Source organism: Larus michahellis, chromosome 17, assembly GCF_964199755.1.
Source record: "Larus michahellis chromosome 17, bLarMic1.1, whole genome shotgun sequence".
NCBI lineage: Eukaryota > Metazoa > Chordata > Aves > Charadriiformes > Laridae > Larus > Larus michahellis.
The window spans coordinates 5,236,016-5,249,206 of NC_133912.1; the positions used below are offsets into that span (position 1 = coordinate 5,236,016).

General features: G+C 48.0%; 1 protein-coding gene across 3 annotated transcripts in view; it reads right to left on the reverse strand.

Moving 5' to 3' along the window:
* Positions 1 to 12,664: 12,664 nt before the first annotated feature.
* Positions 12,665 to 13,191, reverse strand: part of SORL1 (sortilin related receptor 1) — a 48,649-nt gene continuing 48,122 nt past the window's right edge. For all 3 annotated transcript variants that reach the window (XM_074561485.1, XM_074561484.1, XM_074561483.1), the window contains exon 48: positions 12,665 to 12,813. In XM_074561485.1, the coding sequence (XP_074417586.1) occupies positions 12,746 to 12,813 (68 nt within the window). In that variant the 3' untranslated portion in view covers positions 12,665 to 12,745. The remainder of the gene's footprint in view (positions 12,814 to 13,191) is intronic.

A 13,191-nucleotide genomic window follows, 5' to 3' on the forward strand; every position in this document is an offset into this window, starting at 1 on the left:
TTATCTGCCATCTTCCTTCATCTGTCCCAAGTGCAGGGAGGGGAAGAGTATATCCATCACTCTTTCTGCTCTACCTTCTTTTTTCAGTAGAAAATACGATATATTTACGGACCTGTCACCCCTTCAAACCCTTCCTTTCACAGGAGAGCTGAACAAAAGCAGGTGAAAGGAATGGAGCTGGGAACAGAGAGGGGATCTGAAAACTGGAACCAAGTAAAAATGGGGGTTTCAGCCCTCCGAGAAGCCGTTAAAGGGACTTGAGTTACCACACATCAGGGGAGTCACCACGGGAGGTTTTGATGTGGGCTGGAGGGGTGTGTGTTGGCAGTTAATAGAGTTGAGCGGAGACCCGGTACTCTCAAACATGGGACATGTAGTCTGGGTGCAACATTGCTGGAAGCCCAGCGAGGCTGGGACTTGTTAACAGGTCACAGAAATGGCCATGGCATCCAGCATTGGGACTGCTGGCAATTTTTTTTCCCCAGCTGCTCTTACTGGGGGAATTGGGAGGTGAAATGTAGCCCATGGCCCCATTTAAAGCATTAGCAGGACTGGCAGTGATCATCCTTTGTCTTGGACAGACGCACTGAGGAGGCACAGAAGCTGGATCACGTCCTGGTAGACCGGGAGGGAGATGGGTTCAGGAGTGGGAACTTTGCCCTGTCCTTACATGTATTACATCTATTCTGCAAATACACGGAGGACTGCAGGAGCTTTCAAAAGCAACACGGATTTGCAGGGTTGTGCCTAGATTCTCTTTACCTAGGGGTTACGTGTCTGAAAGCAACTGCTTGGGTATCTGAACCAGCTGAGGACAAATCAGCTCACTCGTAACGTAACCCATGCTCTTGTTTAGGCAGCAGCAAGGAAATTTTACCAGGTCATAATAGGAAAACATGACCAAAGCCCTTGAGGTCTCTCAACTAGTCTCAAGAACCAGATTTCCTTGTTGTTGCTCACTTTCTTGTGATTCCTTGTGGCCGTGACCAGGTTGTGTAGTCTCTCTCTGCCTCGGTTTCTCTGCCAGTGAGCGAACGGAATCCTACCTCCTGGGACGTCTGGCATGCGTGGGGTTTTGCAGAGTGCTTCAAGGTCCAGAGACAGAAGGCTGCTGTGTGGTTGTGCAGATCCACATGTGGTTGATGGTTTGGAAAGCTGGGGCCGCATTAAGAAGAGCAGGAGCAGGGCTCATTCCTGCATTGACAGAGTTTTGGGGTGTCAGGAATGGGCTCAAGCCCTGGGGAGGAGGGGATGCACTTTCCTGCAGGGTGCACAGCTCCGTGGAGGGGTGCGGAGAGGCCGTGAGCTGTTGGCCCTTTCCCTCAGCCCCTGCCCGAGGGTTGGTCCCCCAGGAGAGGGACCAGAATGGCTCAAGGCCATGGCTTGTGTCCCCCACCTTCCCCAGCATCTGAAAAGAGGAGCAGCGTGTCCCCCGCAGTGCTGCAGGAGTTTGAGGGGAGCGGGGAAGGGCACCGGCACCTGAAGCAGGGAGTGCAGCTCGTCGTGGGGCATCGGGATGGGAGAGGGGCAGGTTGCAGTCGGCTGGGTTTCGACTGCGTGTACAGAAACTCCAAGGCCGTATTGCTTTCTGACAGCAAATCGATGCTGCTGTAAACAGGAGAACAAAGGAACTCGCTGAGGAGAGGGGGGAAGGAGCAAGGAAAAGGGAGAGATGGAGCTCTGCTCCGCTAGAACAATGTTGGGAAAGGCTGGATTACTTCAGCACCTATTCATACCCCAGCCAAAGCTGGTTGCTCTCCCATTCCCAAGGCCGTTGAGGAAGTGGTGGCCTCAGGGGGATGAGGTGTGAGGGCGAGAGCCAGGAGCGCGGGATGGCTTGGCTGCTTCTGTGCTCAGTAGCCCCGGGCTGCTCGCTGGGAGCGCGATTCGCTCCCAAGGTTTAGGGACTGTTTAATCCCCGAGCCGAGGGGCTGGAAGAGGCGGACGCTGTACATGTGCAGCTGGTTAGGGCCGAGCATGCCCCTCCCCTCCAAAGAGTTGTCTCTCGTGATGGATATCACTGGCAGAGTGAATTCCCATTCATTTGTCCTGTGGCTTCAGCAGTGCGAGTGGTTTCCATACAGATCCCACAGGAGAGAAGACTGTGGAAAAATGGGAGTTTGGGAGCCAAGATGCTGGGACTTTCTTCTTCCCAGCGCCACAGCAAAAGAGCAGATCTGGGGCCCAGCAGGTTTAAGTTTTGGACGGGGTCTGGCTCCTGACCCCATATTGAGGTCATGTCAATGCACGGGTTTGGTGTTTAACCATTGCATGTGGGCTGGTGAAAGGGTTATTTAAGATCATTGAATCATAGAATGGTTTGGGTTGGAAGGAACCTTAAAGATCATCTAGTTCCAACCCCCTGCCATGGGCAGGGACACCTCCCACTAGTCCAGGTGGCCCATCTCAGGGCACCGTGCTGATCTGCACGACAGAAGCACAGGTTTCCACCAGCGCTGGTGGAGTGGGAGGGCAGTCAGATGCTTTGCAGGTACAACATGCTGTTGGAAATCTCAGCCTTCCATGAAGGCAGGGTTTTCTTGTTCGGTTGGGGCTTTAAGCTCGTGTATTTTCTCTGGATGTCATTGGGAAGGCCACATGGAAGAGCTTTATGGACCGATCCTGAAGGGGGAGAGGGGAGTTTGGCGCATGCAACTTGGTCCCTGAGTCTACCCATCTGTAAAGAATCAGCATAACAACACTTAATATAATTCCCCAACATGGCAGTTGTGGGGCTTAATTAAACCGTGCAGAGTGCTCGGAGATCCTCAGATTAAAGGCCGTGCGTACAGCGAATTACAAAAGCAAACAACATGAAATTTTCTGTGTGTTGTGTTATAGCTGTCTTCATTTACCAGAAACAAATCATTTAATGTACCTCTTATATGTAACTTGTTTATATAGGATGTGCTTATTATTCCAGTAGGAGGGAAATCTGGTAGTTTTGGTGATCGTTTCTGAATACGTAATCCACATAAGGCATAACATTTGAATATGACGGTAAAATAGTACAAATAGGTTTTTTAACTATATGTGTGTGCGTAATTAGCCATGGGAAATGTCATCGGTTTTAATAGGCCTGAAAGACGGTGGGAGGTAAATTTAATATAGTATAAAAATAAAGGTAATCCCAGCAAAAGACAAGCGTGGAGCGGTTACTAGAGTCACCGCAGGCAGAGACAGTACATGTTTTGTGTCCAACAATAGCAGCGTACGTGACTTGAAATGCTCTTTCCTTATAAAACAAAATACCCACTGGTTTGGCTTATTAGCACTAATCTTCAAAGGGAGAAGCAGTCCTGAGGTTCCTGGTTCAATTCATAAGTTCAGCTCCGCTCTGGCAGCGCCGGCTTGACAAAGTGCCATTGTTGCCCACGGCTGGGGCCGTGTGTGTGTGTGCGCGCGCGAGGTTTAACCTTCGGCGTTTCCCCTTTTTGGCTGCACAAGGAATGCCCAAAGCCGTGCAGAAAATATGCCTCTGATGTATAGTTTACATGTGAAAATGCTGCATTTGAACTTGCACTGACTCTGCTCAGAGTGGATCGGGTTAAATGGACTATTACAATGGCAGGAGCTCATCTGGAACTAATAATTTTTGAGGCCACCAAAAGTAAAAAGTAAAAAAAAAAAAAAAAAAAAGGAAGAGGGGGAAGGAATCCTGGTGAGTTTGGTGGCCAGTGACTAAAGCTGCTGCTGCCATCTGCTGCACATGGCTGGCAGTGGGGCCAGCTGGGAACAGCTCGCTTTGCACCGAATCGGCCACAGAACAGGTTAAAGAGTGAATCATCGGTTCGGGTATGGATGGAGCAGGTTCCCAGCTCGGCCCTTCGCACGGGCATAGCTGGGGTCTGGCTCGGGCTTCTCTCGAACCACTGCGGAGCATCTGGTGGGTCTGGTACAAAGGGAAGGGGAACACGGTGCTTTAATCGTCGCAGGTTTCGAACCGCGCTCGTTTTGCACTGTCGCCGCTCGCTTAGGATTCACCACCATGGGAGAAGTTTTTGGCTCCGGTTTGGGGGGGCCGTTAACAAAGCCCTCATCCATTGCATGCGACTGGCTGCATCACAAATCACACGACAAAACCGGCGCTCGGTGGCCGACATCTGTTTTGTCTCAGAAAGCGCAGCACGAAGGAGCGATGCTGGTCGGTAGCCCCACCCGCTGGAACCGGCTCAAGCATTACCGTGCTTGCCGGCCTGGCTAGACAATAAACGGAGTCTATTTATTTATGATGGCTGGACTCTAGCAGGTCACAGGCATGGTCTCCAAGGGCGATGCATTCGAATCCCTTTCTCAATTTTCTCTCTTCCATCTCTCCAGGCTGCCTTCTATTCTTTGTGCCTATTCTCCCAGGAGATCTGGTCTCGAAACAAATAGCTCACCATCCTTGTGGCTCTTGGTTGCGAGGTTAAATAAGTTTAGGAGGAGAAGTGCATTTGAAATGGTGCCGATCCAAATGAACGAGCCAAATGCTCTATTGTCTTTACCAGCTCCGAGTCCGCCATGGTAATTTCCTGGGTACGTAGACACGTTGGCTGTGAGTTACAGATAGCTACTGCGAAGTGGAACTGGATTGAAAATGAAAGCTGGTCTTGTGACTAAACACACCAGTGGGAATTGGCCTCTGGGCTTCTGTTTCTGGCTTGCCGAGGGATCTCAAGAAAGCCACAGCAGGGGGAAAGGAAAGCTGTGTAATTTCAGAAAGCCAGCCTAACCCCGCTGCCTCGGGAAGCCTCTTGGGGAAGGGGTGCTACAAAGGCGAGGTCTCTCCTCCAGGCTGCAGCATGGGGTGCTCCGAAGGCAGTGCACGTGCTTCATGCCTCCCCTGGGCAGGAGAATGTTCGTACCGAAATTGTGGGTTTTGGGATTCGTTTCACATAGGCTGTACAGTCCTACAGTCACAAGCTTCAGCGTGAGCTAGTCACCTTGAGTTCCCTTTATAGCAAAGAATATCTGACCTACTTTAAGACGAGGGAAAGCACTCTCTGAACTGCTGGGCCTCCTTGGCTACAGAAGGGGCCTGGAGTGACCCTCTCGGCTTGGGCAAGGATGAATCCTGCCTAACGTTACACAGCGGCCAGGCCAGGGGGAACCTCCAGCCTCTTCTCTATCTCCTTGCCATTTCCCTTCAGGATCTCAGGCTTGGGGAGATACAAAATGTGCAGGCAACCATTCTCGCACTGGGAAGGGAATGAAAAAGTGCAGGAAAACGTTTGAGAATAGCTCATTCAGGTTCCGAATTCCTCCTTTGAGGGCATCTGCTTCCCTCCGCTGGCTACAGAAAGATCCAGGGAAAAGAAGTCTTCTTGTTTGGCTGAGCCACCATTGGTGATGTGAATGCCACATTTTGTCCATCTCTGCCTCAGGTCTTCCATCTCTAAAATATGTTTCCCTCCTGTACAGCCAGCGTCAGGTTGCAGCAAGCCTCAGGATGTATTTAAATAACTCCTGCTCAGCTCACACCCCCATGCCCCATTCACTGACTGTCTTCCTGGCTTTCCTTCCCAAATCATCGTCTAGTTCCTTTTCATCACCCTCCAAAGCAGTGGGATTTTTTCCAGCCCAACCCCACGCAGGTGCCCTTGCCGAATAGGAGGTCAGCTCCGCTCCCTGCTTCACTCTGCAGGGCCCTGGGAGAGCAAATCTGCCGGGCATCGTGGGAGCCCAGATATGAGAATTTGGGGGATGTGGGCTTCTGGATGCCTATAATTTACAGGGAGGAACTAAACCACACATCCTGGAAGAACCCCGGACTGCCATTTTTCTTGCACCCCGCATTTGGCAGGTTGAGAGGTTCATGGCAGGAGCCAAGATGTTGGTGGTTAGAGTGAATCTTTCCTTCCCACAGACCCTCTCTTCCCTCCATAGGGCAGGGGCTGGTCTATCTGGGAGCTCTTGGCTCCTCCATCCCAAATTCCGGCTTGAGTTCTGCTGCGAAATATCCTCAGTTATTTCATCGTTCCTGCCGAGAAGGGCTAAACACAAACATTCAGGAGTCTGGCACAAGAAACTCGGATTGCTTACTCAAAGGAGGAGCAGCGAGCCAGAACTTCAGCTGCTCTCTCTCAAGATCAGAGCGCACCTATTTTGTGAAATGCTTAACCCATGCTGGGAAGTGCTTTTGCAGTCTTGGCCTTGCTGTATTTCCACCTGGCTTCCTCGCTCCTGCGGGCAGCTCACCGAGTCCAAAATCAGTGGATCCTCACCCTCCCCTCCCTGCGGTTGGGGGCCGCCTGCTGGAAGCAGCCCCTGATGTTAGCTGTGGGCAGGAGAGATGTAGTTTCAGCAGCAGCAGAGGGAAGGGAGCCTGGATCCGGGCCTCCCGGCTGGGTTTGCACCACGTCCTCCAACCGAAGCTCCTCTGGTGGTTGGAATCTTCCTCCTTAATGTGTTCTCATGTATATTATAGTAGGGAAAAATGTTTTGCAGCAGGAACGCTCACTTGGATATCTTTCTCCTGCATAGCTGCCTGTCTTCAAGGATCACACAGGACAGTGGCATATTCTGAGATCTCTCCCCCTTTGTCAGATGGGCTTGATTCGGAGGGTGCTATGGGGAAAGGGGGGCTTGGAGAAACACGCGTGAACAATGCGATCATACCTACCTGTGTTTCTACATGAAACTCTGACTGTGCAGCCTGAAAGCAGCAGGGAAAAGAGAGCTGGATGCTTCCTGTGGCACATTCCAGGCCCAGATGTAAAACAAGAGACAACGGGCGGGTCTCAAAGAGAAAATGAAGTCAGGTAATGAGTAAAGCTGGGACATTTATTTGGGAACTGCCAACATGTTCAGCAATATTTAAGATACCACTGTTCATTGGGACTCATTGCCTAATAGCATTGCCTAAAGTGTCTGAGAGCAGGGTATACCAATCGCACGGGCACTATGGAGACTCTGCGAGAAACTCCTTTATCTGTCAAGAGCTTGTTGTGTTTAGAGGCTAAGGTAGTAAGGTAAGGTCATAAAAGCCACAAAAAGGGAGAAGAGGGAGGAAGAAATTCCAGTGCAGACTTGCAGGGCAGGTGGGTTCAGTCTGCACCTGCGACTTTCGGGCTGCGCTCCAGGTGGTGGCTCTGAGGGTGAGGGTCAGGGGAGAGTCTTGGTATAAAAAGACCGTGAGCAGCTCAGGGAAAGGTCTGTGAGTGGGACCTTTGGTAGCCAGGAGAGGCTGGGTTGCTCAGAGCAATATTGCTTTGGTTCATCACAAGGTAACTTGATAAATACAGTTCTGACGAAGGCAGTAAAGAATTAGGGGAAAAATCTTCCCTATCCATGAAAATCTGCAAGTTTTTTTAGGAGGGGAGGCATGAACAGATCTTCTTTCTGTCAAGCCTGTCGAGATTTTCTCAGTGACACTTAGCACGGAAGCTTAAGAGTCACGCTGCCTACTTTAGCAGAAAGTAGGTGCATGGGAATGAGGTGTAACTTCTTGTACCTCCTGGGGGGAGCAATCTATTTCAGCAACAATAGGGAAAAATCAGCTTCATTCATGGAGAAGGGGGCAACGGGGAGGAAGGGAATGACTGTTTGTTATTGTTGCCTTAAGCTAAACATTAATGAAGTGCAACACTTAAGATGCTTGCATGCCTCAATTATGTCCACAGAGCTCACATGTTGCCGTTCCAATTATGCAGGCTAAAAAATGAGGTACGTGTGAAGAGACTGCTGCCTGCTCATTACCTCTCCCTGCGCGTAGTAATTCTGCTTTCTTTCGGCGGCTTGGGTGTCAGTTGTACTTGCACACACAGGGCTTCAAACAGCAACAGCCAAACAGTGCAAAGGCGGGGACGGGATTGTTGCGGGAATGGATTTTAATCAGGGAAATAACGTGTGATGTGAGCGGCAAGCCGGGCTTAGCGCCGGAGATGTTGTTCTGCAGACTTGGAGGTGAAGCTCGGGAAGGCTCGAAATGGTGTCTGGGGGTGTTGCTCACCGACTGCTGCTGACCTTGAAGGAAGGGACCGAGAACTAGCCAGATACGTGATCACATTATGAATGTTAGTGGCACATTTCTAGTAGGGACTCTGCTGCTCCTTCTGCAGAAAGCTCAATTTTTCTGTTTCTGATCATCCTGTTAGTTTATAGAACGCGTCCTTCTAATGTGAAACAAAAATGAAATACGGGTCAGAAAAGAGTCTCCTTGTTATTGCACTAGACACACAGAGATAATAATTTGGGAAACCAGAATTTGTTTTGTTTACCCAGTCCATTTTTATTATTATCATTGAGTGGGAAAAAAACCTGACAGACAAAAATTCCTTCAAAATTGTGCAATAATAACATCACAGAAATCAGTGAATGAATAATAAAATAAAAAAAGACACAGAGTAGCAATTCAAATGGTATAGTCTTAAACTTCGCCTAAGGAGTCAGATTAGAAGTTGACACTAGCTCTAAAAAACTCATTAGGGACTGGCTGCTTGTAGACTGCTGCATGTTTTGAAGGATTAATTATAAATGTTTCAGCTAGTTCCAGCAACGAAGGTGCTCTCTGGGTCCAAGTAACTAACTCAATTGCACTATTTCCCTTCTGAAGTCCATTTTAAGGAGACTTGAAAGTTGTTTTGGAAAATGTTATTTCGGTCTTTCCTGAACACAATTTTACATTTCCACCAGCAAATTAGTGAAGTTTGTTGTTAAACACTTCTCTGTCCCTACAAAGAGATTTCAAGCATATGCAGATCCTAAAACTGAAATCTGCCCTGCGAGGGAAGAAGGAGAGTCCCTGGCTCGGGGGAGGCTTCCCTGGTGGCTAATGGGAGTTTGGGGCTGCTTTTGGCGACTCTGGAAACGGGGTTAGTAAATAATCCTGCCCTGCCGGTTGCCTGGGCCAGGCAGATCCCTCTCCACCCAGACAGGAGCTTTCAGGTCACTTCTTCCAGGGTTTCTAGAAACCTGCAGGAAGCAATACTGTTTTGTGACCGCCAAGGTGACCTGTGAACACAACGGTCCTTTGGCCACGGGGCCAAAAGACGATGGCATGGATGTTGGTGGCCGGCATTGTCCCGCCACATGCTCCCTCACGCTCGTATGCTCGCTCCTCCCCTTTCTGGCTGGGAACACGCTCGTATACATCTACATATATGCAACTTGATCTCTGTCCAAGGAAAATAGCCTTTTCCCAGAACTACATCTGCAGCTCTCTCCTCCTAATGCTGTGTCAAGGTAGGAGCACATGGAACAAGTTACGGCAGGGTTAGCCGGGGCGTGAACTTACGGCGCGCCAGCTATTCTGCAGATTAAATATCTGCATGCAGAGTATTCCCCTGCGGTCAACACGACGTGCTTCACCCCTCTCTGAAATTCCTCTGAGCTTTTACCCGGGGCACTGTCCGTCGACCGAGCAGCATGGCACCGCAGCCGTTTTACGGAGGAGCCATGGGATTTATTCAGGCTGGAAGGACTGCTCTTTGGATCCTGAATGGGTGTTCAGATCTCAAGCCTTGAAAATGCCACCTCCTTGTGAAAAGCAAAACCCCCGTCCCAAAAAACACAAAAACCCTCAAAACACAAAAAACACAAAAACACACAAAAAACCCTCAAAAAAACCCCAAGCCAAAGCAAAACAAGACTCACGGTCCAAAACCCCACCAGATTTTAGTGTTCGACCTTAGTCTTTTGTTCAAATGGACTTAAGAGTACCAGCGGGCACCTGCAGGGAAATCTGAAATGGATGTAAACACAAATTAACTGGAAGAAGTTCCTCCTAAACATTCCTCCCATACCCCCTTTTTACCTTATGGATCCCAACATTTCACTGGGTTCCCATGAGGTAAACCCAAGTCACCTCCCAAAAGTTAGGGTAACGACTCATGTCACGTTGCATAAGGCTACGGAAACAAAACCAGAACAAAATATGCGTCCACATCCCTGTACCATATTTACACCAGAACCCTCCCACCCCATATACGTTTCTGTGAACAAGATTCCGTGCTTGAAAAGTTCATAAAAATATACAATTTACCCAGAACTGCAGCTGTCCTGCTCACTCCCTGCCTGGGGCTTAGACTTCTCTATTTCTATACAAAATACAGGAGCCCTGTGAAGTTGCTTTGCTGAGAGCACAGTGGTGATTTTTGCAATGAAGGGAAAGTCTCTGCGGGTGGGGTGTGCCTGTGCGTTACAGTACTGTCCACATATATGGTAAATTCAGCTTTGCAGGAAGCTTGCCTGTTGCCGTGCTCTTAAACCCCGGTCCAACGCTGGGGCCACTCTGTAGACGGAGCTCAGAGGGCTCCGTTCCACCCACGTTGAGGCACAGGTAACCGGGAGCATCGCTTTTGAGTACAGTATTACAGCAACACGCTTTGCTGTGGCAATAGGCTGAGCTCCGTATGAGTGTGGCTGAGCCACGGGTACAAAGGAGCCTTTCAGAATGGCCAGAAGTGACCTGTCCCCCAGCTGACGCTCGAAAGCATCCAACCACAGGATGTCTGCAGAGTATAAAGTGGTTACCAGGGTCCCCCTTGGCATCTGCCTCCCAGATAGAGACACAAGATGGGCTAAATTCGACTCGCTGTACTCGAGCAGGATTTAGCCTGGAGGAGTAAAGTAGCAGTATTTAACCAATGGTAATTCTCACCAGAGAAGTACCATCTTCTGGGATGCTGCACTGTAGTTTTCCATTACCTGTGCCAGAAATATTTGCCTAATGAGGAAGGGGTTCAGTACTCTTTATCTCTGCTTTTAGGCTTTCTTTCCTATATCAAATCTTTTGATTTATATCTTTAGAGTAGTTTAGCTTCTAGGTCAGATTCTGGTCTCCCTATGTAGCTGTAATTCTAGACAAAATTGAACTATACATGCTGGGTTGATGTACTCAAAATTTTTACTCCTGAACAGCACCTGACCCACTAACAAGGTAAAAATATTGCAACTCTGCAAGCTTTCTGCTACTTATAAAATCTGTTATTGTTTGGTCCCAGCTTTGGGGGAAAAAACTGTCACCGGGAATGATAACACCAGTAACTGAAAATAGAGTTAGTATTTCTATAGAGTATCAAACCATAGAGAACTTCAACTTTCTATACATTTTCTGTATGCAAAATTAAATGGATTGGTCATGTATCAAAACATAGTTGGCCTCTCTCATTTCATCTGTAGGAAGACTGCAATTATAACTGAATTTACACAGCAAAAATACTTTTGGTTTTAACAAAGAAAACAGTGTGACAAGACAGTGTGCTGTATTTTACTGGTGCAAAGCTTTGCATATATAGAGCAGGGACAGGCGTGACCCGTGAATAGCTGCTCGTGTCGTCGCTCTTGGGTTGGCAAGTAGTTGGATTCGTGGTGAGATTCCTGTTTTGCTATCACTGCTATCGACAGTGGTAACCAGACATTTCTACTGCTTAGCTTGGTAGTCAGTATTATGTCTACTGGGAACATAAGATGACTAGTGATGGGAAAATAATATATATACGTGTATATATATATATATATGTTACTTCTAAAGCTGAAGGTACAACTACAGCTACTTTTAGGAAATACTAATGAAGGAGGATCAAATCCGTGCTGTAAACCTAATGAATTTAGATTCTTTAGTAATTACAGCCCTGTATGACTGTGGAAAATCTGTATGTGAAGCTGTTTCCTAGTTGCGCACAGTGGAGGCTCCCCCTTCCGTCCCCCCAACATAGTAGCATCTTAGAGAAGCTCCACGGAGGAAAGGTGTCCTGATTAGCTGGGAAGTGTGTTTTAAGGTGTAGGGGCAATTTTTTTCAGTGACGTTATTAGCATAAACTACAGATTTATCGGGCTGCGCGTGAGGGGCACGGTCAGCAGCTTGGTAACTGCAGGTGCCCTCCGAAGGGGTTTGGGCAGCAGTGGGAGGGAACGGTGTGTTGTCACCGCACACCTGAAAGCGAGGGTCAGAACTGCTGAGCCTGGGCGCTTGCTGCCCGGGGGTAATCGCTCTCCTGCGGGCAGAGCCCCCAGACCCTCCTGCTAATGGCCCCTGGCATCTTACACACGCACGCAAGGGTTTCCATGACTCTTGGCGGCATGGTTTGGTAGGGATGCTTTTGGCTTATTGGTACGGCAGCAGGAAAGCTAAACTCACATGTAAAGTATGGGCTGCAGTACCTTGACGCGGGCTCTGAGATTGCCAAAAGATTGTGTCTTTTAATAAGGGGGAGAAATATGTAAAAATAAGGATTTTTATTATCATGGCAAGAACGATGATGGGGATGCCAAGATACTACTGCCTTGCAAGATAAAGTGGCACATGTTCTACACAATAATGTGTACAATGTCTGACGACTTTGGAAACCTGGTCTCAAGCAGATTTCCCAATAAATTAACACAACAAAAATACTTTCATATAAAACAAAGTCCAAAGGATTTTTTTTTTTAAGTAAAAGCAAAACCTTCAGGGACTATATTACTTATCTCTCTCTACATATATAATCTCCTGAATTATTTTTTTTAAATAAATTTATTCTCGTCTTAGAAAAATAAAATGAGTAGCCAATTTAGTCAACGTAAAATATCTCACAGACTTAAAAGCATGCCCAGCAAGCATAGCCTTGTAAGACTAAATTAATGTTAAATCAAAGCAATTTCTTACTAAACCAACCTAGTCTGCAATTCACAGTTGATTACTACAAAGTGTATTTTTTAAATTTTTTTGGCCCATATAAAAATAACATATTGCAACTCAAAGTGCATTTTTAAAATAAACAATCAACTATTTTTATCAAATAAAATATTTACACCATTTGGTTTTTACAGTCAGAAATGCGCTTCATGCGATGACCATGGGAACATCATCTGAAAATCCAGTTATCATTGGGGCTTCGTCATCCTCATCTCCTGAAAAACAAACCCAGAGCTCTGTTATGCTGCCCTCAGCGTTTCATGGGGCACGAGGAAACCGGCTACTGAAGCTGGCCACCAAACTGCCCTCAAACCCAGTATATTATGGCCTCGCTCGTGCTCTTACCTGGTTGTTGTATCTGTTATATTCGGTTTTAACAGATTTGCCTTCATAGAATCATAGAATGGTTAGAGTTGGAAGGGACCTTAATGATCATCCATTTCCAACCCCCCTGCCATGGGCAGGGACACCTCCCGCTAGACCAGGCTGCTCAAAGCCCCGTCCAACCTGGTCCTCTAGGGATGGGGTGGTTTAAGTTCCTAAAAACATTTATCCCGGGCCAGCTTTGTACTCTTGGAAGAGGAACGAATCCA